This window comes from Coregonus lavaretus, assembly GCF_964263955.1.
Source record: "Coregonus lavaretus genome assembly, chromosome: 29".
Taxonomy (NCBI): Eukaryota; Metazoa; Chordata; class Actinopteri; order Salmoniformes; family Salmonidae; genus Coregonus; species Coregonus lavaretus.
The window spans coordinates 28,082,837-28,109,227 of record NC_140016.1 but is presented as its reverse complement, the minus strand read 5'-3'; the positions used below and the strand labels follow the sequence as shown (position 1 = coordinate 28,109,227).

Genomic DNA, 26,391 nt, shown 5'->3' with positions numbered 1-26,391 from the left:
CAGAAACATGCTACAACAAAATAATGATTGTGTTCATTCTTGCACGGTGCACTATGCGAGCAATTATCAGTGGTTGGTTCTAAAAATCTCTTTCTTCATGCTGCCTGCAGCATGATCCATTTAGCCTGTGCGCATATGTAACAGACAGTTGGTTGGAGCTAATGACCGTATGTACAGTGCATTTGGAAAGTATTCAGACCCCTTCACCTTTTCCACATTTTGTTACGTTACAGCCTTATTCTAAAATGGATTTAAAAAATAATCTACACACAACACTCCGTAATGACAAAGCAAAAACTGGTTTTTAGAATGTTTTGCTTATTTATTCAAAATAAAAATGTAACATTTACATAAGTATTCAGACCCTTTACTCAGTACTTTGAAGCACCTTTGGCAGCGATTACAGCCTCGAGTCTTCTTGGGTATGACGCTACAAGCTTTGTACACCTGTATTTTGGGAGTTTCTGCCATTCTTCTCTGCTGATCCTCTCAAGCTCTATCAGATTGGATGGGGAGCGTCGCTACACAGCTGTTTTCAGGTCTCCCCAGAGATGTTAGATAGGTTTCAAGTTCGGGCTTTGGCTGGGCCACTCAAGGATATTCAGAGACTTGTCCCGAAGCCACTCCTGCGCTGTCTTGGCTGTGTGCTTAGGGTCGTTGTCCTGTTGGAAGGTGAACCTTCGCCCCAGTCTGAGGTCCAGAGTGCTCTGGAGCAGGTTTTCAGTAAGGATCTCTCTGTACTTTGCTCTGTTCATCTTTCCCTCGATCCTGACTAGTCTCCCAGTCCCTGCCGCTGAAAAACATTCCCACAGGATGATGCTGCCACCACCATGCTTCACTGTAGGGATGGTACCAGGTTTCCTCCAGACGTGACGCTTTGCATTCAGGCCAAATAATTCAATCTTGGTTTCATCAGACCAGAGAATCTTGTTTCTCATGGTCAGAGTCCTTTAGCTGCCTTTTGGCAAACTCCAAGCGGGCTGTAATGTGCCTTTTACTGAGGAGTGGCTTCTGTCTGGCCACTCTACCATAAAGTCCTGATTGGTGGAGTGCTGCAGAGATGGTTGTCCTTCTGGAAGGTTCTCCCATCTCCTCAGGATTTTTGGTCACCTCCCTAACCAAGGCCCTTCTCCCCCGATTGCTCAGTTCGGCCGGGCAGCCAGCTCTAGGAAGAGTCTTGGTGGTTCCAAACTTCTTCCATTTAAGAATGATGGAGGTCACTGTGTTCTTGGGGACCTTCAATGCTGCACAAATGTTTTGGTATCCTTCCCCAGATCTGTGCCTCGACACGATCCTGTCTCAGAGTTCTACGGACAATTCCTTCGACCTCATGGCTTGGTTTTTGCTCTGGTATGCACTGTCAACTGTGGGACCTTATATAGACAGGCGTGTGCCTTTCCAAATCATGTCCAATCAATTTAATTTACCACAGGTGGACTCCAATCAAGTAGCAGAAACATCAAGGATGATCAATGGAAACAGGATGCACCTGAGCTCAATTTCGAGTCTCATAACAAAGGGTCTGAATACTTACGTAAATAAGGTATTTCAGTTTTTTTAATTTATTTTTTATAAATTTGTTCTCTAAAAAACAGTTTTCGCTTTGTCATTATTGGGTATTGTGTGTAGATTGAGGAAATTGTTTAATTTAATCAATTTTATAATAAATAATAATTATGCCATTTAGCAGACGCTTTTATCCAAAGCGACTTACAGTCATGCGTGCATACATGTTTGTGTATGGGTGGTCCCGGGGATTGAACCCACTACCTTGGCGTTACAAGCGCCATGCTCTACCAGCTGAGCTACAGAGGACCAGAATAAGGCTGTAACGTAACAAAATGTGGAAAAGTCGAGGGGTCTGAATACTTTCCGAATGCACTGTATCTAGCTTACTCGTTTGTGTGTGTGGCTCATAGAAAGTTGTAGAAACATGGGTAACACCTATTGGAATTCCTACACTGATTATGCATGCAGTGCAGGATGGTATCAACAGTGGTGTAAAGTACTTAAGTCGTTTTATTTAGTATCTGTACTTTACTATTTATACTTAACTACATTCCTAAAGAAAATGATTTACCTTTTACTCCATACATTTTCCCTGACACTCAAAAGTACTCCTTACATTTTGAATGCTTAGCAGGACAGGGAAATGGTCCAATTCACACACTTATCAAGAGAACATCCCTGGTCATCTCTACTCCCTCTGATCTGGCTGACTTACTAAACACAAATGCTTTATTTGTAAATGGCGTCTGAATGTTGGAGTGTGCCCCTGGTTATCCATACATTAAAAAAAATTGTGCCATCTGGTTTGCTTAAAATAAGGAATTTTAAATGATTTATACTTTTACTTTTGATACTTAAGTATATTTTAGCAATTACATTTACTTTTGATACTGAAGTATATTTAAAACCAAATACTTTTAGACTATTGCTCAAGTAGTATTTTACTGGGTGACTTTCACCTTTACTTTTAGTAAAGAAACCTTAATAGAAAATGACTCAAGTATGACAATTGGGTACTTTTTCCACCATTGGGTATCAATGGACATTCTACAGAGCAGATATTATGGCCCAGGCAGATCAATGGCGGTTTGATGCGGCTCATTTCAGGTCACAATCAGAACGATTGAGAACTTTTTCACACTGGGAAAGTTTTTACATGGCACAGGACAGCTCTAGTCTTACATATAGGCTATGTCACAGCAGCACATTGTCAGATGTGCATAGGTGCCATCAAAGAGTGGGCCACCAACAAAAACACAGGAGCAAATGCAGTCCACAACATTTACACATAGCTACCGTTACCATCTTTCAGGATCCAGGCACGTCCGCCATTGCTTCCGATGGCATCATTCCATCCCACTTCTTACACCAATGTAGCGAAGGGTGACAGTGCAACACCGCTTGGAGGTTTTGAGCCCTAATCTCCAAGTCTGTAGGCAAACGTCATGCTAACCAAAACTAGCTACATTATACCCTCCTTTCCGGAGAGCAATTCCTCACTGACACTTCTCTTAATCAAGTCCCTCACATGTACATGCCTCACAGGTGCCATCCAACTTCTGACACCAATATAGCGATTTTGGGGGGGGGGGGAGGGAGGGAGAGAGAGAGAAGTGTGCGGCTCCGAGGTGAGCCGCAAACTGCATCCTGATGGCTGGAGACAGACCTGTTACCACTGCTCCAAGAAAGCTAACTCTCTTGGGGACGTGGTAATCGGTCTTGTCAACGCCTATCAACAATGTATAATCTCTGAACCGACTGTGGTGCTCAAATGACATGATTTGAAGCTATACAGAAATTATTTCAAACTATACGTATCATGTGATAACATTTCTTGCCGGACAACAAAAACAGTAATGCAGTGACAAAACAACAGTAACAGTACCTTTTAGGTACCTTTTGTTTAAAGTGTAGAAAATGTAGATAACACTTTGTGACAACTGCTGATCTAAAAATTGCTTTATAAAATAGATTTGATAGAAAGTTGTAGTTACTTATCAGTCACATCACATTCTTCCAACAAGGAGTGTGTATTCATTAGTTGAGCTCACTTGAATTCTGACACTGTGGCTGTTCCATACTTGGCATAAATTGTCAAAGGACACACTGTTACACATTTTACTGTAAATTAATGCAAATGGTCTCTATTGCTTGTTTTCACTGTCAATCATTAAATGAGGTGGGGACCATTCCTACTTCTATGGTGGGGACAGCGACGCGGCTGTCTGGTGGTGACGCCTCTTGGTTTCGGTGAAGCAAAGCAAAGGTTAGGGAAAAAAGGAGAGAGAAAAAACTTGTTCCAAAATGGCGACGAAGATCTGGCTGTCCATTGCAAAACAATAGAAATAGCAAAGAGTGGCAGTTTGATTGTTTGTTGTCGCAATTAGTTTTTTTTTGTTTTGCAGTCGACCTAACTGCTTCGGAGTCGGGTTGTGTGTATTCTATATGGACTACTTGTGACAATTATTTGTGAAAGTAGTCTGGGTATCATGCTTTTGTTATAGTTAGCTAGCTAGCAGGCTATCAAGCTAGCTAGCTACATCCGTATCTTGTTGCAGTGTCTGCTAGCTATCAATTCACATTACTGCGATCTACGCTGAGGATCAGCTGTTAGCCAGGCAGAACACAGGCAACATTACTTTAGCTAGCTAGTCAAGTTGCGACGTAACTACTTTTGTTATTAGCGAGCTAACGTTTTAGTGTTTTCTAGGCTGATGGTCATCGGTAACTTGACGTTTTATCCTGCCTAGCTAGCAGAAGTTATTTTCCATATCCATTTTGCTAGTTAGCTAACTAGTTTAGTAGAAACGAACTGAGCGTCACTTGCTTTAGCTAAGTTAGCTAACTTTCACCATGAGACAGGAGTGTTTGTTGTAGACGAAGTTAGCTTTAGCCAGCAAGCTAACCAGCTCGGTGAAGTTGGGTAAGTAGTCAGCGAGATTTTAATACATTTATTGTTTACTAATGTAAACTACTGCAATTGTATATTTGTTCTCACTAATACAGTCCCGTTTAACTAGTTAGAAGCTGACGTACAAGTTAAAGGCTTTTCTTACTCAAACTTTGGATATGTTTGACCAGAGGAATGTTATGGAGACCCATTGATTGAATAGCATTTTAGTGACCAACTAACTACTGTAGTTAGCTACGTTATTCGCTCATATGTCATGCTTATCTGCGATCAAATGAATTGAACTCGTCTATTCAAGATACTTTACTTTGTTTTTGCGAATTTGGCTAGCTAGCCAATGCTGGGGCCTTTTGCTAGCCAGTTATTGCAATACTTTTTTTTCACGATGCGACATAAGGTGCACTTTATACCTTGCTAGCTAGCTAGGCAGTAGAACAATATTGTCTCAATCGTATTTTACGTCCGTTTTCTTCTGGCTAGTGTTGTGAGACTAAAGGCCAACATTAGCAAGACAAAGGTAGACTCTATGGAAGCAGTAACCTTAGTTGATTCTCTAAAAGGGTAGGGGGTATAGACGCCCACACTAAAAAGGAACACGTCAAGCATTTTATCCGGACTGTCGAAACCTGAGTCCAGAGTTTAAAAACACACTCTTTATTGATGATGGCGGATTTTGTAGTGCCCAGACACAGTGCGGTGATGGAGCGACTCCGCCGTCGAATCGAGCTCTTCAGGAGGCATCACACCAGCTGCGAGAACCGCTACGACAACACAGCTATGGAGCGGCTGGAGATGGAACGGCAGCAGACCTTTGCACTGCACCAACGGTGTCTGCAAACCAAGGCCAAACGGTCGAGTAAGCACCGCCAGCCACAGCCAACCTCAGACCAGTCGGCGCAGAGAGGATCAGGGACCGGGGGCAGCAACGCAGACCTAGGGGATGGTGGAACGCCAGAGCAAAGCAGAAACAGCACTTTGATTGCGGTAATTGACTATTTCAGTAATACGGGGTGGATGTGAAGAATGCAAATGTAGACAAAGCTGATAACAGCTCATTGGCAGTCATTGTATTTGCGCATTAATGTAGTATTCTTCATGTGTGGTGATTGCAACTAAATGTGTCTATATGGAAAACTAATTGCAATCATTTGCTTTGTGTGCAGTGATTAGCACGGAAGAGTTGTAGCCAGTAACATGCGTGCTCCTGGGCGCGTGCTGGCTGGTTGCTGTCACATGATCTCAGTGGGCGAGTTCGTTTTGCATGGCCCGGTGCCCCAGGGGGTGGGTATCTATATATGAAGGACCATTGGAATGGTCTAAAATGTGTAAACTCCGCTCACCCGGTACACCGGGCCATGCTAAAGGAACTCGTCCAATGTTGTAATGCTGTGTTTACTAGGCGGTCTTTGGCATGCTCCATCCATTCAGTGAATTCCACACATTTTTGCTGTGGCCTAACATACATTTCATGCTAGTGGATATGGAAATATATATTTTTTACAACAAGGCATATACTGTCTGTTTGCTTTGGAATTAGACGCAGTCTAATATTTTTCAGTGTTTGTTTCTGGAAATGGTGCTCTCAGGGCCTCTACAAGCTGGACTGTTGAATAAAATTACATTTGAATGTACTCTACAGGTCGTCTCTGTGGTTGGTCCTCTTGCGAGTAGGAATTTGAGACAATATATATATATATTTTTGTATTTATTTCACCTTTATTTAACCAGGTATGCCAGTTGAGAACAAGTTCTCATTTACAACTGCGACGTGGCCAAGATAAAGCAAAGCAGTGCGATAAAAACAACAACACAGAGTTACATATGGGGTAAACAAAACATAAAGTCAAAAATGCAACAGAAAATATATATACAGTGTGTGCGAATGTAGTAAGTTATGGAGGTAAGGCAATAAATAGGCCATAGTGCAAAATAGTTACAATTTCGTATAATACTGGAATGATAGATGTGCAAATAGAGATACTGGGGTGCAAATTAGCAAAAATAAATAACAATATGGGGATGAGGTAGTTGGGTGGGCTAATTTCAGAAAGGCTGTGTACAGGTGCAGTGATCGGTAAGCTGCTCTGACAACTGATGTTTAAAGTTAGTGAGGGAGATACCAGCTTCAGATATTTTTGCAGTTTGTTTCAGTCATTGGCAGCAGAGAACTGGAAGGAATGTCGGCCAAAGGAGGTGTTGGCTTTGGGGATGACTAGTGAGATATACCTGCTGGAGCGCATACTACGGGTGGGTGTTGCTATGGTGACCAGTGAGCTAAGATAAGACGGGGAATTGCCTAGCAGTGATTTATAGATGACCTGGAGCCAGTGGGTTTGGCGACGAATATGTAGTGAGGGCCAGCCAACAAGAGCGTACAGGTCACAATGGTGGGTAGTAAATGGGACTTTGGTGACAAAACGGATGGCACCGTGATAGACTACATCCAATTTGCTGAGTAGGGTGTTGGAGGCTATTTTGTAAATGACATTGCGAAGTCAAGGATCGGTAGGATAGTCAGTTTTACGAGGGCATGTTTGGCAGCATGAGTGAAGGAGGCTTTGTTGCGAAATAGGAAGGCGATTCTAGATCTAACTTCTGATTGGAGATGCTTAATGTGAGTCTGGAAGGAGAGTTTACAGTCTAACCAGACACCTAGGTATTTGTAGTTGTCCACATACTCTAGGTCAGACCTGCCGAGAGTAGTGATTCTAGTCGGGTGGGCGGGTGCAAGCAGCGTTCGGTTGAAGAGCATGCATTTAGTTTTACTAGTGTTTAAGAGCAGTTGGAGGCTACGGAAGGAGTGTTGTATGGCATTGAAGCTCGTTTGGAGGTTTGTTAACACAGTGTCCAATGAAGGGCCAGATGTATACAAAATGCTGTCGTCCGCATAGAAGCTCATGCTGCCGAGCTTCACCAGCAGCAAGAGCGACAGCATTGATATACACAGAGAATAGTCGGCCCGAGAATTGAACCCTGTGGCACGCCCATAGAGACGGCCAGAGGTCCAGACAACAGGCCCTCCGATTTGACACATTGAACTCTATCTGAGAAGTAGTTGGTGAACCAGGTGAGGCAGTCATTAGAGAAACCAAGGCTATTTAGTCTGCCAATAAGAATGTGGTGGTTGACAGAGTCGAAAGCCTTGGCCAGGTCGATGAAGACGGCGCAGTACTGTCTTTTTATCGATCGCGTTTATAATATATTTTAGGACCTTGAGCGTGGCTTAGGTGCACCCATGACCAGCTCGGAAACTGGATTGCATAGCGGAGAAGGTACGGTGTGATTCGAAATGGTCGGTGATCTGTTTGTTAACTTGGCTTCGAAAGGCAGGGCAGGATGGATATAGGTCTGTAACAGTTAGGATCTTTGAAGAGGGGGATGACCGTGGCAGCTTTCCAATCTCTGGGGATCTCAGACGTTACGAAAGAGAGGTTGAACAGGCTAGTAATAGGGGTTGCGACAATTTCGGCGGCTAATTTTAGAAAGAAAGGGTCCAGATTGTCTAGCCCAGCAGATTTGTAGGGGTCCAGATATTTTAACTCTTTCAGAACATCAGCTGTCTGAATTTGTGTGAAGGAGAAGCGGGGGGGCATGGGCAAGTTGCAGCGGAGGGTGCAGAGCTGGTGGCCGGGGTAGTGGTAGCCAGGTGGAAAGCATGGCCAGCCGTAGCAAAATGCTTGTTGAAATTCTCGATTATTTTAGATTTATCGGTGGTGACAGTGTTTCCTAGCCTCAGTGCAGTGGGCAGTTGGGAGGAGGTGCTCTTATTTTTATGGACTTTACAGTGTCTGAAAACTTTTTGGAGTTAGTGCTACAGGATGCAAATTTCTGTTTGAAAAAGCTAGCCTTTGCTTTCCTAACTGATTGTGTATATTGGTTCCTGACTTCCCTAAAAAGTTGCATATCGCGGGGGCTGTTGGATGCTAATGCAGTACGCCACAGGATGTTTTTGTGCTGGTCAAGGGCAGTCAAGTCTGAGGAGAACCAGGGGCTATATCTGTTCTTAGTTCTGAATTTTTTGAATGGGGCATGCTTATTTAAGATTGAGAGGAAAGCACTTTTAAAGAACAACCAGGCATCCTCTACTGACGGAATGAGGTCAATATCCATCCAGGATACCCGGGCCAGGTCAATTAGAAAGACCTGCTCGCTAAAGTGTTTTAGGGAGCGTTTGACAGTGATGAGGGGTGGTCGTTTGATCGCGGACACATTACGGACGCAGGCAATAAGGCAGTGATCGCTGAGATCCTGGTTGAATACAGCTGTGTATTTAGAGGGTAAATTTGTCAGGATGATATCTATGAGGGTGCCCATGTTTACAGATTTAGGGTTGTACCTGGTAGGTTCGTTGATAATTTGTGTGAGATTGAGGGCATCTAGTTTGGATTGTAGGTTGGCTGGGGTGTTAAGCATATCCCAGTTTAGGTCACCAAGCAGTACGAACTCTGAGGATAGATGGGGGGGCAATCAGTTCACATATGGTGTCCAGGGCACAGCTCGGTGCTGAGGGGGGTCTGTAGCAAGCGGCAACAGTGAGAGACTTATTTCTGGAAAGGTGGATTTTTAGCAGTAGAAGCTCAAACTTTTTGGGCACAGACCTGGATAGTACGATATCCATAGGGTAGTATAATTAAACCAACTTCGTCAAAGCGCTGGTAGTGCATTCTGATTTCTATCACCTGAGGCATGCGCAAAACCATGTAAACACGTGCATGAGTTCAAGTATGCATGCGTTACTTACATCCTGTGCGCTTGATTCGATTGAAAGAAATCTGAATGCACTACCAGTGCTTTGAAAAGTTGGTTTAATAATACTTTCCTTGGGATATATTGTCTCAAATTCCTACCTGCAAAAGAACCAACCACGCAGACAAACGGTAGAGTAAGTTCAAATGTAATTTTGCTAAATATTCTTGCTTGAAGAGGACAATTTCCAGAATCAAACAATGGAAAATCCCAGATGTGGATTTAGAAAGTCACACTCTAGTCCCAAGGCAAACTGTCTGTCAGTGAAGTTGTTCTGTGTCACACAGTGAGGTGTCTTCTAGTATAAGTAGTCCATATATTGTTGGCACTCCTGTTTAGTCCCATCTAGTTTGTCATGGATAGGGCTGTGTGGTCATGAAATTGCCAGCTGGTGATTGTCATGCAAATAACTGCCCGGTCTCACCGTAATTGACCGTTAATTAACATAAACATGTTTAGCATCTCTGGCTTCCTCGCATAGCCTGAAAGACACTGATGTGGACCTTTTGGAACATATATATATATATATATTTTAAAAAGTCTAAATCCATTTAATATAGCCTACACATCACAATAAATCCTTTTAGGCAGGTCTAAAGAAACATTATGATATGAAGAAAATGTAGCTAGCCTATTTCAGATTAACAGAATATCATATTCTGAGTCGTCCTTATGTTAGTCCCTGATCTGGATATGCCACATAGCTGTGGGCTACACCAGTTTATTAACATTTAGCAGGCAATATTTGCTTATAATTCCCATGGCATTATTTTATATTATAGTAATAACAATGCAATTTAACATAGCTGAATAAAATAGAAAGTATATTTTTCCCAAACGATATTTTCTACATTGTAGAATAATAGTGAAGACATCAAAACTATGAAAGAACACATGGAATCATGTAGTAACCCAAAAAGTGTTAAACAAATTAAAATGTATTTTATATTTGAGATTCTTCAAAGTAGCCACCCTTTGCCTTTGACAGCTTTGCACACTCTTGGCATTCTTTCTTAAAAGTTAATTTGTTCAATATCTTTCCATCTTAATGCGTTTGAGCCAACCAATTGTGTTGTGACAAGGTATACAGAACATAGCCCTATTTGGTAAAATACCAAGTCCATATTATGGCAAGAACAGCTCTAATAAGCAAAGAGAAAAGACAGTCCATCATTACGTTAAGACATGAAGGTCAGTCAATCCGGAAAATTTCAAGAACTTTGAAAGTTTCTTCAAGTGCAGTCGCAAAAACCATAAAGCGCTATAATGAAACTGGCTCTCATGAGGACCGCGACAGGAATGGAAGACCCGGAGTTACCTCTGCTGCAGAGGAAATGTTCATTAGAGTTACCAGCCTCAGAAATTGCAGCCCAAATAAATACTTCACAGAGTTCAAGTAACAGACACATCTCAACATAAACTGTTCAGAGGGGACTGTGTGAATCAGGCCTTCATGGTCGAATTGCTGCAAAGAAACCACTACTAAAGGACACCAATAAGAAGACAAGACTTGCTTGGGCCAAGAAACCTGAGCAATCGACATTAGACCGGTGGAAATATGTCTGGAGTCCAAATTGGAGATTTTTGGTTCAACCGCCGTGTCTTGGTGAGACGCGGTGTGGGTGAACGGATGATCTCCACATGTGTATTTCCCACCGTGAAGTATGGAAGAGGGGTTATGGTGTGGGGGTGCTTAGCTGGTGACACTGTCTGTGATTTTATTTAGAATTCAAGGCACACTTAACCAGCATGGCTACCACAGCATTCTACAGCAATACGCCATCCCATGGCCAGCATATGCGGGAACTCCTTCAAGACTTTTGGAAAAGCATTCCTGGTGAAGCTGGTTGAGAGAATGCCAAGCATGTGCAAAGCTTTCATCAAGGCAAAGGGTGGCTACTTTGAAGAATCTCAAATATAAAATATATTTTGATTTGTAGTAACCCAAAAAGTGTGTAACATGATTCCATATGTGTTATTTCATAGTTTTGATGTCTTCACTATTATTCTACAATGTAAAAAATAAAGAAAAACCCTTGAATGAGTAGGTGTGTCCAAACTTTTGACTAGTACTGTGTGTATGTATAGAACATCCAACTTCGTTGTTTTTCTAAGTCCACAACAATGCTTAAACCACAACAGGAGACCACTTTTGAGGTCAGAGAAAAATAGAAGAAATTGGGATTTTGGGGTTTATTTACCCTTTAATTCAAGTGCGCACCAGAAAGACACGGTTGTTTGGTTAGCAATGTTACTGTAGCGCTCGTGTTTGCAGAGTTTGCTAAACAAATGGTCATTGGATTGATGAAAATAATCATTATCATTTATATAATTCTGCCAGGTAGGCATAGGCTACTTTAGTTAACATTTCATTGAGAAGGTTTTTGGGAAAGCCTTTCCATTGCTTCCAGAAGAAGGTTATCATTAGCATCATTGCTAACTGAAATATAAAGTGTAGACATACTCGCGCACTGCACATACAGTGAGGGGAAAAAAGTATTTGATCCCCTGCTGATTTTGTACGTTTGCCCACTGACAAAGAAATGATCAGTCTATAATTTTAATGGTAGGTTTATTTGAACAGTGAGAGACAGAATAGCAACAAAAAAATCCAGAAAAACGCCAATGTCAAAAATGTTATACATTGATTTGCATTTTAATGACGGAAATAAGTATTTGACCCCCTCTCAATCAGAAAGACTTCTGGCTCCCAGGTGTCTTTTATACAGGTAACGAGCTGAGATTGGGAGCACACTCTTAAAGGGAGTGCTCCTAATCTCAGCTTGTTACCTGTATAAAAGACACCTGTCCACAGAAGCAATCAATCAATCAGATTCCAAACTCTCCACCATGGCCAAGAACAAAGAGCTCTCCAAGGATGTCAGGGACAAGATTGTAGACCTACACAAGGCTGGAATGGGCTACAAGACCATCGCCAAGCAGCTTGGTGAGAAGGTGACAACAGTTGTTGCGATTATTCGCAAATGGAAGAAACACATAAAACCTGTCAATCTCCCTTGGCTTGGGGCTCCATGCAAGATCTCACCTCATGGAGTTGCAATGATCATGAGAACGGTGAGGAATCAGCCCAGAACTACACGGGAGGATCTTGTCAATGATCTCAAGGCAGCTGGGACCATAGTCACCAAGAAAACAATTGGTAACACAGTACGCCGTGAAGGACTGAAATCCTGCAGCGCCCGCAAGGTCCCCCTGCTCAAGAAAGCACATATACAGGCCCGTCTGAAGTTTTCCAATGAACATCTGAATGATTCAGAGGAGAACTGGGTGAAAGTGTTGTGGTCAGATGAGACCAAAATCGAGCTCTTTGGCATCAACTCAACTCGCTGTGTTTGGAGGAGGAGGAATGCTGCCTATGACCCCAAGAACACCATCCAACATGGAGGTGGAAACATTATGCTTTGGGGGTGTTTTTCTGCTAAGGGGACAGGACAACTTCACCGCATCAAAGGGACGATGGACGGGGCCATGTACCATCAAATCTTGGGTGAGAACCTCCCCTCAGCCAGGGCATTGAAAATGGGTCGTGGATGTGTATTCCAGCATGACAATGACCCAAAACACACGGCCAAGGCAACAAAGGAGTGGCTCAAGAAGAAGCACATTAAGGTCCTGGAGTGGCCTAGCCAGTCTCCAGACCTTAATCCCATAGAAAATCTGTGGAGGGAGCTGAAGGTTCGAGTTGCCAAACGTCAGCCTCGAAACCTTAATGACTTGGAGAAGATCTGCAAAGAGGAGTGGGACAAAATCCCTCCTGAGATGTGTGCAAACCTGGTGGCCAACTACAAGAAACGTCTGACCTCTGTGATTGCCAACAAGGGTTTTGCCACCAAGTACTAAGTCATGTTTTGCAGAGGGGTCAAATACTTATTTCCCTCATTAAAATGCTAATCAATTTATAACATTTTTGACATGCATTTTTCTGGATATTTGTTGTTGTTATTCTGTCTCTCACTGTTCAATTAAACCTACCATAAAAATTATAGACTGATCATTTCTTTGTCAGTGGGCAAACTGTACATACACAGACGGTGCATTCGTGTGCCGTTTCAGAAAGTTGCAGGAAATTACGAATCACTGATGCGTTTTGTTAATGTCTTTATGATTAACTTGGGAAAATTTATAAATGTTCTAATAAGTTCAACACATTTAGTTGATTTCCTACTAAGTTCAATAGATGTTTTATGTTGTTGAATTCCGTTTTAATTCCATGATTCCTTCTGTGTTTTCCGCAACACAGATTTTATAGGGCCCTCTCCTATCAGGTTTTGTGGGGAAATATGTTTGCTGAAGTTACCTCCATTGACCCTGTTGGAATTATCTCTGGCATATTTTTTACTTGAGGGAAACGCTAGCCTATGATAAAAGTGAAAAGGAACCATTTGAATTACATTAGGCATTTTACCAGCTGCCTTTTTGTTAATTTACTCCTCACTTCCAGCCTTGTTGTGGAGATTGAGAAAGTAGGGTAGAAAAGTATCCATGCAATTTGGTTCTCTTGTGGGGCTGCCCTACCATGGCAGCACCCATTTGGACTGTATTGTGCCATGAGCCCATGAATCAAATAATATTGTGTTGTATTAACAGTGAAATGCTTACTTATGGGCCCTTGCCAACAATGCAGAGAGAGAAACGGAAAGATAATAACACAAGGAATAAATGCACAATGAGTAATGATAACTTGGCTATATACACGGGGTACCAGTACCAAGTCTATGTGCATGGGTAGGAGGTAATTGAGGTAGTTATGTGCAGTGCTGTGAAAGTATTTGTCCCCGTTCTGATTTGGTCTATTTTTGCATGTTTTTGATACTGAATGTTATCAGAACTTCAACCAAAACCTAATATTAGATAAAGGGAACCTGAGTTTACAAATAACAAACATTGATACTTATTTTATTTAACAAAGTTATGCAACACCCAATTCCCCTGTGTGAAAAAGTAATTGCCCCCTTACACTCAGTAACTGGTTGTGCCACCTTTAACTGCAATGACTGCAATCAAATGCTTCCTGTAGTCATTGATCAGTCTCTCACATTGCTGTGGAGGAATTTTGGCCCACTCTTGCATGCAGAACTGCTTTAACTCGCGACATTTGTGGGTTTTTGAGCATGAACTGCTCGTTTCAAGTCCTGCCACAACATCTCAATTGGGATTAGGTCTGGGCTTTGATTAGGCCATTCCAAAACTCCATATTTGTAGATTTCTAGCCATTTTCATGTAGACTTGATTGTGTGTGTTGCTTCAGCTCACAGACGGATGTCCTGACATTCTCAAGTAGAATTCTGATACACAGCCGAATTCATGGTTCCTTCTATTAAGGCAAGTCGTCCTGAGGCAGCAAAACATTCCCAAATCATCACACTACCATGCTTGACCGGTGGTATGAGGTTCTTACTGTGGAATGCAGTGTTTGGTTTTCGCTAGGCATAATGGGACCCATGTCATCCAAAAAGTTGACCACAAAAAAAGCACCTGGATGATCATCAAGACTTTTAGAAGAATGTCCTATGGACAGATGATTCAAAAGTATAACTTTTTCACACAGGGGCATTGGGTGTTGCATAACTTTGTATGAAATAAGTATGTAATTGTTCACTCAGGTTCCCTTTATCTAATACAGGGGTGTCAAACGTACGGCCCGTGGGCCGGATCAGGCCCGCAAACGGGTTTAATCCGGCCCGCGAGATGATTAAAAAAATAAAAAATAAAGAAATTTGTAAAGTATAAAAATGCGCTGCAATTTTTCAATAAAATAAACTGCTGTTCCAATTGCGTCCACTGGATGGCGCAATTGTGTTAAGCAAGCAAACTGTTTTATACCGGGGCAGAGCAAGTAGGTCAAGCACGTGCAGCCAATGAGCTACTTTGTTTTGCCCGCGATATTTATTACGGCTTCTACTTTTAACATTATGTGCTTTGGCACCCTCATTGCCCCAATATGTCTCTGTCAAAAAAGAGAAAAGTGGACGCAGAGTGCAGAGTGTTCCAAGAAAAATGGTCATCCTATTTATTCACGGAATTGAATGGGAAAGCTGTATGTTTGGTGTGTTCAGAGCATGTTGCAGTGCTGAAAGAATATAACCTTCGTCGCCACTATGTGAGTCTTCATGCCGACAAATATGACAACTTTCAAGGACAGCGGAGATGAGAGAAGGTGAATGAACTGTTGGCGGGTCTGAAGAAACAGCAGTCTGTGTTTACTCACAGCCGAGACATCAGTGACGCTGCAGTGAAAGCTAGCTACCTCATTGCTAATGAAATCGCAGTGGCTTCAAAACCATTTAGTGAGGGTGAATTTGTAAAAACATGCATGATGAAGGCAGCGGAGATTGTGTGCCCTGAAAAGCGGCAGGCTTTTGCAAATATCAGCCTGACAAGAAACACAGTTGCAGACAGGATTTCCGATCTTTCAGTGGATTTGGACAGCCAGTTGAAGCAAAAAGTAAAGTCATTTATTGCGTTTTCGGTTGCAATTGATGAAAGCACGGACATTACAGATGTTGCACAACTGGCCATTTTCATCCGCGGAGTTGATGACACATTGACCGTCACCGAGGAGTTCGTGGAGTTGGTGCCGATGACAGATACGACAGCAGCTGATATTTTTACCGCACTCGTCGGCGCGCTGGACAGGGTCGGAGTGGACTGGTCCCGCGCTGTCAGCCTGGCTACAGATGGTGCGCCCTAAATGATCTGGAAAAAAGCAGGCGTTGTGACAAAGTTCAGAGAAAAAGTGCAATCTGCAAATGGAGGACGTGATTTTTTGACTTTTCACAGTATTTTGCACCAGGAGGCTTTGTGTTGCAAGTCATTAAAGATGGATAACGTCATGAAGGTGGTCATCCAAACTGTTAATTTCATCCGATCCAGAAGCCTGAATCACCGTCAGTTCGACAGCCTTCTCAGAGAGAAAGACCACATCTATGGCCTGCCATACCACACTGAGGTAAGATGGTTAAGCCGAGGTGCTGTGCTGAGGCGTTTATTTGATTTACGAGAAGAAATTGAACAGTTCATGGAAGAAAAGGGCAAACCAGTGTTAGAATTTCATTCCGCAGAATGGATGCAGGACCTTGCATTTATGGTGGATGTTACAGAGCACCTGAATAACTTGAACAAACAGCTGCAAGGGCGCAACAAAGTTGTCGCGCAGTATTAAGACAGCATTCGTTCTTTCAAGTTGAAGCTGTCATTGTGGGAGACGCAACTTGCCGGTGGTGATGCAGCTCACTTCCCCTGTCTGAAAAATGTGTGCGCGACCCAACATGTGGCAGACATGAAGCGGTTCAAAGATAAAATAACGGGACTGTTACGGGAGTTTGAGCATCGCTTTCAGATTTATGTTTATATGTTTTTATGTTGATGTGCTATTGTTTTTAATTGATTTTATTTTATTTGTATATTTAACCTATTCTTGACTCTGTGGTTCTTGTGCTTGTTTGGGGAACAGGATTTCATTATTTTTATCTACATTTCTGCCTGAGAAATGACCCTGATATAGATCTGTGATATACTTCTGTGAATCACTGAGGCATTGTGTGTTCTTTGTCCTCAGAACTTTCAAATAACTTGAGGTGTTTTATGATTAATAGTGATGTTGTGCTTTTGGACACTGTCCTCAGGCTCCAGCTTTATGTTTATATGTGTTTATGTTGATGTGCTATTGTTTTTATTTTATTTTATTTGTATATTTAACCTATTCTTGACTCTGTGGTTCTTGCACTTGTTTGGGGAACAGGATTTCATTATTTTTATCTACATTTCTGCCTGAGAAATGACACCCTGATATAGTTCTGTGATCTGTGAAACAGTTCTGTTAATCACTGAGGCATTGTGTGTTTGTGTTCTTTTTCTTTAGAATTTTCAAATAAACTTGACGTGTTTTATGATTAATAGTGATGTTGTGCTTGTACTATTTTGGACACACTGTCCTCAGGCTCCAGCTTTATGTTGTATGTTGATCGTATTAAAACAAAGAAAACTATCTGAAGTTGTTGTTTTTAAGTTATATATACCATGATTTTTCCAGGCCGGCCCACTTGGGAATAGATTTTCCTCCATGTGGCCCCTGAGCTAAAATGAGTTTGACACCCCTGATCTAATACTAGGTTTTGGTTGAAGATTTGATAACATTCAGTATAAAAAAGATGGAAAAGTAGAGAAAATTAGGAAAGGGGCAAATATTTTTTCACAACACTGTACATATTGGTAGGACTAATGACCCCACCTGAAGCATTTTGCCTCTGTAACCTCTTAAGTCTCTGAGAAACAAGTGATGTTTTTAAGCCACACACAACCCAGGCTTCAGTCGCAGCCCAGTAGTTAATTGGCCGCTACCCACCATTTGGGCCACAGCTGCAATAGGACTATATGACTCGCCTCTGAATGATGACTCGGGAATTAAATCCAACTCCACCCACTGCTTTGAGCCTCTGACTCATCATTGCTCTCAGTGCCATTTCCTGATGCCTCACAATGCCACAGTTGAGCTGTCCACTGGTGTGTGTATCAAGCCACGGGGCAGAACTTGACTCTCCATTGCTGATGCACCCCATAACCTAGGCGTCATGTCACTTACTAAAACAGGTCTAAATTCCCAGTGTTAACTAGCCCACTCGTGGCACCATGTTAGCAAGCTGACTAGCCTGTCAGCCTGTCTGTCAGTTCCCTATTAACAGGGCTCCGCTCCAGCCTGGCCAGTCAGTATGAGGTTAAACGCTTGTACTATAAACGGTCCCCTCCGTCCCTTCGTTAGACCGGCTCGCCACTGTTCCACACCTGCACATCCCAGGGAGGCCCATTGTGGCCACGCCGGTGGCTTCAAAGGCAAAACGGGCGCGCTGTCAGCGCTGGGCCCGGGGTTTGGAATTCAGCATGCTCCCCTCCACGGCGCTAGCACTAGCTCTTTTGTTGTAGGGCCTCGTCCTCCTATACACATGCTAATTAGTTTCATGTGACTTCAGGTCTGTGGTAGTAGTGGCAGCGGTGGTGGTTGCTCAGAAGAAAGCTGGGTGGGGGAGCCAGAGGGGGAGGGGAGCAGGGCGAAGACGGAGACCAGTTTTTCAGGTTCATAAAGCACTGGAGTGAGTCACTAGACTAGCTGCTCTCTCCCTTTCTCTCCTCTGGGAGAGTGAGGGTGTTAGAGACGAGGCCAGATCAGACGAGCCGTGCACAGTCTTCTCTCTCTAAAGCCAGCGTACAAAGTGAGAAAGACCAGATCAAACGAGCGGCGCGCGGCCTATGATTTCAGTGGTATTGTTGCGCTAAAAAAGGGATGGGCAACTTTGATGGGGGTGGGGGACACAATCTGAAGTCATCATGAGGGGCCTCAGTGGCTCGTGGGTCTGCATACCCACATCCATACCCACACATGCAGTCAGAGCCGGCCCTAGCCTTTTGGGGGCCCTAAGTGAAATCTGGTTGCGAGCAAAACTTTTTAGCGGCGCTACAATTCTACACATTTTGCTAATTGACTGACTGTCAGTGGCTGACATAAGAGAGAGACTGATTCACAACCACATTTTGAAATTGCACCTTGTGTATTCCAAATGTCAGCATTTAAGTTGAGACACCGACTGAGGCCCCCCCCCCCCAAAAAAAAAACAGCAACACACTAAATACACTAAAACCTTCCCTGCAAATGTACAGCATTATACTGGTACCACAGTTGCCAGCTTAATACTGTTATTTTGCTTTACAGCTGAGATGCTGTAATATGTTTTACAGTACTTTTCCTTACTGTAAAGACACATTACAGCATCCTTGCTGTAAATTTACAGGGATGCTGTAATGTTTTACAGTAAGGAAAATGGTACTCTAAAGCAAAATTACAGTATTAAGCTGGCAACTCTGGTAAAATTCTAAGTAAGAAAAACAATACTTTTGTAAAATACAATGAATGTATTCAAAGTGGTAACAACATAAAAAATGAACAGAATTGACAGTAGAAGTAAGAAGAAGTTAAAACACAGTGCATTCGGAAACTATTTAGACCCTTGGCTTTTTCAAATGTTGATACGTTACAGCCTTTTTCTAAAATGGATTAAATTGTTTTTTTCCCCCTCATCAATCTACGCACAATACCCCATAATGCAAACAGGTTTTTAGACATTTTTTAACATTTATATTAAAAAAACTGAAATCACATTTTACATAAGTATTCAGACCCTTTACTCAGTACTTTGTTGAAGCACCTTTGGCAGAGATTACAGCCACAAGTCTTCTTGGGTATGACGCTACAATCTTGGCACACCTGTATTAGGGGAGTTTCTCCCGTTCTTCTCTGCAGATCCTCTCAAGCTCTGTCGGGTTGGATGGGGAGCTTCGCTGCACAGCTATTTTCAGGTCTCCAGAGATGTTAGATCGGGTTCAAGTCTGGGCTCTGGCTGGGCCGCTCAAGGACATTCTGAGACTTGTCCTGAAGCCACTCCTGCATTGTCTTGGCTGTGTGCGCTTATGGTCGTTGTCCTGTTGGAAGGTGAACCTTCGCCCCAGTCTGCGGTCCTGAGCGCTCTGGGGCAGGTTTTCATCAAGGGTCTCTCTGTACTTTTCTCCGTTCATCTTTCCCTCGATCCTGACTAGTCTCCCAGTCCCAGCCGCTGAAAAACATCCCCAAGCATGACGCTGCCACCATCATCCTTCACCGTAGAGATGGTGCCAGGTTTCCTCCCGACGTGACGCTTGGCATTCAGGCCAAATAATTCAATCTTGGTTTCATCAGACCAGAGAATCTGGTTTCTCATGGTCAGAGGGCCACTCTACCATAAAGGCCTGATTGGTGGTGCTGCAGAGATGGTTGTCCTTCTGGAAGATTCTCCCATCTCCACAGAGGAACTCTGGAGCTCTGTCGGAGTGACTATTGTGTTCTTGGTCACCTCCCCTTGCCTTGACGCAATCCTGTCTCTGAGCTCTGCGGACAATTCCTTCGACCTCATGACTTGTTTTTTGCTCTGACATGCACTGTCAACTGTGGGACCTTTATATAGACAGGTGTGCCTTTCCACATCATGTCCAATCAATTTAATTTATTACAGGTGGACTCCAATCAAGTTCTAGAAACATGTCAAGGATGATCAGTAGAAACAGGATGCACCTGGACTCAATTTCGAGTCTCATAGCAAAGGATCTGAATACTTATGTAAACAAGGTATTTCTGTTTTTTTTATTTTTAATACATTTGCAAACATTTCTAAAAACCTGTTTTTACTTTGTCATTATGGGATGTGTGTAGGTGGATTGGGTACAATTTTAGATCTTCAGATTCAGAGCACCAACAATGAAAATGATAATAAAAATAGAAATAGTACTATATAAATAACAACTGTAGCAGTGATGAATGAATAAATGTCCATTGGGTTGGACATTGACCATTGAGGGGGTGGGGACCAAGTGAAATAAAATAACTAAATAATAATATATACATTAACAACTGCAGCAGTGATGAATGTCATTGGGGTGTGGGCAGAGTAAAAGTCCGTAGAGGGGGTGGGGGGAAATGTCTAAAGGGGGAGCAGCAGCAGGTTAAGTAAGTGACTGTTGTGTGGGGGGGGTGGAGCAGGTAGCTGACTAGTGGTGGCTATTCAACAGCCTAATGGTCTGGGGGTAGACATTATGGGCCAGTCTTCCAGTTTTCCCTATAATGCTCTTGTGCTGCCTGTGTCTGAGTAATGGAAACTGGGAGAACAGGCCGTGGCTGGGGTCCCTGATGATTTTCTTGGCCTTCCTGCGACACCTGGTATTGTAGGTGTCCTGAAGGGCAGGCATTGTGCACTCAATGGTGCTTTCGGCTGCACGTATCACCCTCTGAAGCGCCTTGCGGTCTGTGGCGGTGGAGTTGCCGTATAAGGCTGTGATGCAGCCCGATCTATGCTCAGGGGCAACTCTGTTTGGGGTAAGGGGGTCTCTCTTTCCCTTCGGGACATATTTTATTATGCTGATCAACAACATTTGCGAAGAAGAAACCATCTCTTTTATAAAGGTCTCTTGAAAACCCATGACATTATTCATATAGTCAGTTCGAGGCTCGAGCAAATATTATCTTCACTGGGAGAGACGTAAATTGGGGAGACTAAGTGATTTGATAAAGTTTTTGGTGATAATCAGAAATACTTTGTGTTATGGTTATCACAAACACTAGAGTAGTGAATTGACGTTAGCTTCAGCTGTAAGCTACCAATGAAAAGTTAGCCTACAAAGGTGGAAGCTACCGGTATCATCTTGCATTCAAATCACATCACATTGTATTGGTCGCATACACATATTTAGCAGATGTTATTTTGAGTGTAGAGAAATGCTTGTAAATACTGCAAAGTTGCTTAGGAGCCAGAAACAGAGCGGCCATGTCTATTGGCGCCATCTTGTTTCCCCCCACGTTGTAAAGTGTTCTAGCCTGTGTTGCAAACAGTAATGAACAGTTTTGACATTTATGCCGTGTTGGATTATTCAAGTGTGTTAACTTCTGTGCAGCATGAGTGGTGATGCAGCCCAGACTCCCAGTGAGTGCAGTGGTTCCTCAGGACAGGCTAGAGCTAGCAGTGAGTAAGTGGAGGAGGCACGGTGCGCTCGCGCTATAGCTAAGGGGACATCGGCTGCGCTGATAGACGGACTTGATCCTCTCTCAATCAGTAGATGACGTGAGACACATTTTACAGAAGTACAGAAAAAAATTCTAGTACCTAACTGTTTTTCGTGTTCTAGTATCGAAAAAGTACCAATGTTTTCGTATTGCGTGCAACACTAGTGATGATCACAGGATCATTAAGAATATATTCATGTTTTCACATGTGTTTATATCTTAACTTTGTCTCCACTTTATTGATTAAACTTGGCCTCTGGCGATGATCTCAGTCAAAAGCAGTGTGATAGTATTCAGCATGTGTGTTAATTGTATGTTACTAATGTTTGTGTCATTATTTGCTCTAGTTGCAGGAGTCTGTGAAGAGGAAGCTGGAGAGCGCTAGCTCCCCTGGTCAAGTCAATGGCTTCAGCGACGGCTACCCCCCGTCCAAGAAGGCCTGCCTGGACAATGGCACATCCAACGGCGGCATCCCCCCGCGCTCTCCCCTGGACTCCAAGCATGGCATCGGCGCTGACTCTCTCATACCCAATGGCATCCACCGGCCTGGTGGTGAGCCCGGTGGGGACGCTGCGGGGGAGCAGGAGTTTCTGCTCAAAGAGATGAAGCAGGAGCCCATGGATGACATCCTGCCCTGTATGCTACCGTCAGGGGGCGGAGCCAGCAACAGCCTCTTCCCTGACCTCAACCTCAACGAGCAGGAGTGGACGGAGCTCATGGAGGAGCTCAACCGCTCTGTGGCCTATGAGGACATCCAGGACATCCTCAACGATGGCTTTGAGGACCGCAAGGACCTCCCCGAGCTGGCCGGACCCACCCCAGGGACAGGTGCACAGTCTGGGGGAGCAACGCAGGGAGGGGGACTCTCACAGGGAGGCCTCCTGCCTCCAGACCTGGCCAGCATTAAGACTGAGTTCTCCCCGGCCTCCGCTGCTTTCGAGCAGGACTCGGGCACCGGCTCACCCCACGTCAGGCCCACGTCGTCGGGACTACCCATGCAGCGCTCCCCGGCAGCGGCGACCACCACTGCCTCCTCCCCGGCCCTGTCCCAGCCCCTCAGCCAGCAGCCTCCCCCATCCAGGCAGCTCCCTCCCCAGAACCACCACCTCCCCCCGGTGCCCGTCCCCAAAGACCTTTCCCCTGCCCAGCAGCTCCAGCAGCTAGCCGCCCATCGAGCCCAGCAGATGCAATCCCAGCTTCAACAGCAGCAACACGCTCAGAAACCGCAGCAAACCCCAAAACAACAGCAACAACCGCAGCAAGCGCCTAAATTCCACCCCTCTGGATCGCACCCTCCGTCTTGGCCCCCTCAGTCAGCCCCGTCTCAGAGCCCCCTAGGGGGCGCCTACGGCCTGGAGAAGCCCACCAGCCCCTCCCTCTACCCCCAGGACTTCCCCAACAAGCCTCAGCTGATGATGCCCGGACAGCCCAACAAGGGCTCACCCAAAGCCGCGGCTGGCGGGTACCTGCAGTCCGGGGGCCCCCACCCCAACATGCTGGGCCACCCTGCCCAAGGACCAGGGGCCCTGCTCAGCCACCCTGCAGCAGCAGGCCCCGGGGGCCCGGGCTCTGCCATGCTCAACTACAGCAACACCAAGCCCCTGTCCCACTACGAGGCTGCGGCCCAGGGTCCACCACAGGGCCCCACTAGTGCCCAAAGCCAGAACAAGGCTGCGCTGCTGTCGCTCCTCAGGCAGCAGCAGCAGATGAAGCAGAAGCAAGGCCCGCCCTTCAGACCACACCTACCCCACGGCCAGGTAAGACTGCAGCTCATTCTCTACAACTAACCATGGCCATTATCACAAGAGTTCTCATTTTGTAAACATGACTTCTATTTGACCACCTTTGATACCATGGTGTTGGCTTAAAATCAATTATATAGCAGAGTCAAAAGCTTAGTGATAAGAGTCAAGGATCCACATAGAAACATCAATAGTAGCACTCTACTGCACACAAAATATTCCCTCCTACATTTTGAAAGATTTAGGCTTTCTGATAATGTCAATAAATAAAAATGCTGGCTGTGCCATAGGGGTACTAAAACACCAAGGACAATCAGATATTTTCATTGTCAGAGGGTATGATCCTAACTGCTCGATTAGGCTCCTTTCACCCAAAGAATGTCCCTGTCTCCATTGCCTGTAAATGTTGGCAAAAACATTGACCAAGGCCATTATTTTACATCAAATCACGTCTTTCATTGAGCATGATATTGTCCTGAAAAGTAGCCTAACTGCCCTAAAAACAAAATGTTTAAAACCTATCAAGTATGCTTCTTTAGAGGTTCCTACACAAGTACATATTTTTTGTCAAGTTATCTATATTTAAACATGCAACATGGGTACAGACAGCCTGTCTCAGTATGGAGAGCAGTTCACAATGCATATAGACCTATCATCTCATCGTAACATTTTTTCTTGTGACAGGTAGGCCTACATTTTCTGGAGCATAGCCTATGCTACAGTAATATAAAAACCGAATGCGCGTCTAATTTAACCATCTCCATCTGGCTTCCAGTGGTCGCCTTGTTTTTTAATTGTCAAGATTATACTTTTTTAAAATTGCAGCTGCAGAGTTTTAAAACAGCCTATCACTCGAATCTCGTTGCTTTAAATAAGTGCACGCGCGAGCACTCTCTTGCAGTCTTTCTCTCTCTCCATCAACTCATTCAAATTGTATCCAAAATAGATAATCTTGTTCTAGATTGATATAGATATATACTGAACAAAAATATCCATTCAACAATTTCAAAGATTTTAATGAGTTACAGTTCATATAAGGAAATCGGTCAATTTAAATAAATAAATTAGGCCGTAATCTATGGATTTCACATGACTGGGAATACAGAGATGCATTTGTTGTTCACAGATACCTTAAAAAAAAAAAAGTAGGGGCATGGACCAGAACCAGTCAGTAGCTGGTGTGACCACAATTTGCCTCATGCAGCATGACACATCTCCTTTGCATAGAGTTGATGAGGCTGTTGATTGTGGCCTGTGGAATGTTGTCCCACTCCTCTTCAATGGCTGTGCAAAGTTGCTGCAACTGGAACACGCTGTCGTACGCGTCGATCCAGAGCATCCCAAACATGCTCATTGCGTGACCTGTCTGAGTATGCAGGCCATGGAAGAACTGGGACATTTTCAGCTTCCAGGAATGGTGTACAGATCCTTGCGACATGGGGCCGTGCGTTATCATGCTGAAACATGCGGTGACGCGGCAGATAAATGGCACGACAATGGGCCTCAGGAGGTCATCACGGTATCTCTGTGCATTCAAATTGCCATCGATAAAATGCAATTGTGTTACTTGTCCGTAGCTTATGCCTGCCCATACCATAACCCCACTGCCACCATGGGGCACTCTGTTCACAATGTTGACATCAGAAAACCGCTCGCCCACACGATGTTGTGGTCCACTGATTCTGCTCCAGCCATTACCACGAGCCCGTTCTCCCCAAGTAAGGTGCCACCAACCTCCTGTGGGTTGGACGTATTGCCAAATTCTCTAAAATTACGATGGTAGAGAAATGTACATTCAATTCTCTGGCAACAGCTCTGGTGGACATTCCTGCAGTCAGCATGCCAATTGTACGCTCCCTCAACTTGAATCATATGTGGCATTGTGTTGTCACAAAACTGCACATTTTAGAGTGGCCTTTTATTGTCCCCAGCGCAAGGTGCACCTGTGTAATGATCATGCTGTTTAATCAGCTTCTTGATATGCCACACCTGTCAGGTGGATGGATAATATTGGCAAAGGAGAAATGCTCACTAACAGGGATGTAAACAAATTTGTGCATAACATTTTAGAGAAATAAGCATTTTTTGCGTATGGAACATTTCTGGGATCTTTAATTTCAGCTCATGAAACATGGGAGCAATACTTTAAATGCTGCATTTTATATTTTTGTTCAGTGTACATGTCCTAGCCTACCTCTTTCAGGTAATATATTCAATTCAGTATTAGCCTTATATTTAGCTAATTAATGATGGGTTATGCATAATAAGCTTCTAACTTATAGCCTCTGTCTTTCGCGCAATACGCATGCACCTGTGCTCCGCTGGCCTCTCTTTAAAAAAAAACGCTCCTTAGCGCTTGGAGTCCCATGCAAGAAAAGCTATACTAGAACAGCTTGCTGGATTTTGTTGTTGTTGCATTTCTTATACCAATAGACTGTTTGAAGAGCGACGCAAGCTCTTTTTTTTGCTGAATGGTAAATACAGCAGCCAATAGAACTCACGGGTAGTTTGAAAGAAGAGCGAACGCGCAGTTATTTATTCAGACCCATAACCATTCAATCTTCGTGAAGAGAAGTGAAAGCCTTCTGCATCTAATTCTAGTCCTATATTATTCAAGTATGTCATTAGAATGATGAAGATAAGGACAACAAAACGTATTTCATATAACTGTTGAAGGCGAGGAAGGGATGAAGCAAGAGGGAGAAAGAGGTAGGCTAATAACAGGGGAAATATTATGTAAGGTATATATGCGTCAGCCTACTAATTATACAAATAGGCCCTATTATATTTCAGAATTAAATTAACATTCGCTAGCCTGTACTTGCAACTTTGTAGGCCGCATGTGCTGCACCAGAATCACATGTTGTCTTCTGCTTTATCATGGT

General features: G+C 43.7%; 1 protein-coding gene across 3 annotated transcripts in view; it reads left to right on the top strand.

The window, feature by feature from the left end:
• Positions 1-3,822: 3,822 nt before the first annotated feature.
• The window catches only part of maml1 (mastermind-like transcriptional coactivator 1), a 40,335-nt gene continuing 17,766 nt past the window's right edge, over positions 3,823-26,391 (top strand). The window contains exons 1-3 of one of the 3 annotated variants that reach the window (XM_084147160.1): positions 3,823-4,432; positions 5,100-5,404; positions 22,112-23,521. In XM_084147160.1, coding sequence (XP_084003286.1) covers positions 5,120-5,404; positions 22,112-23,521 — 1,695 coding nt within the window. In that variant the 5' untranslated portion in view covers positions 3,823-4,432; positions 5,100-5,119. Of the gene's footprint in view, positions 5,405-22,111; positions 23,522-26,391 lie in introns of all 3 variants that reach the window. The other 2 variants (XM_084147159.1, XM_084147158.1) reach the window with 2 other exon arrangements.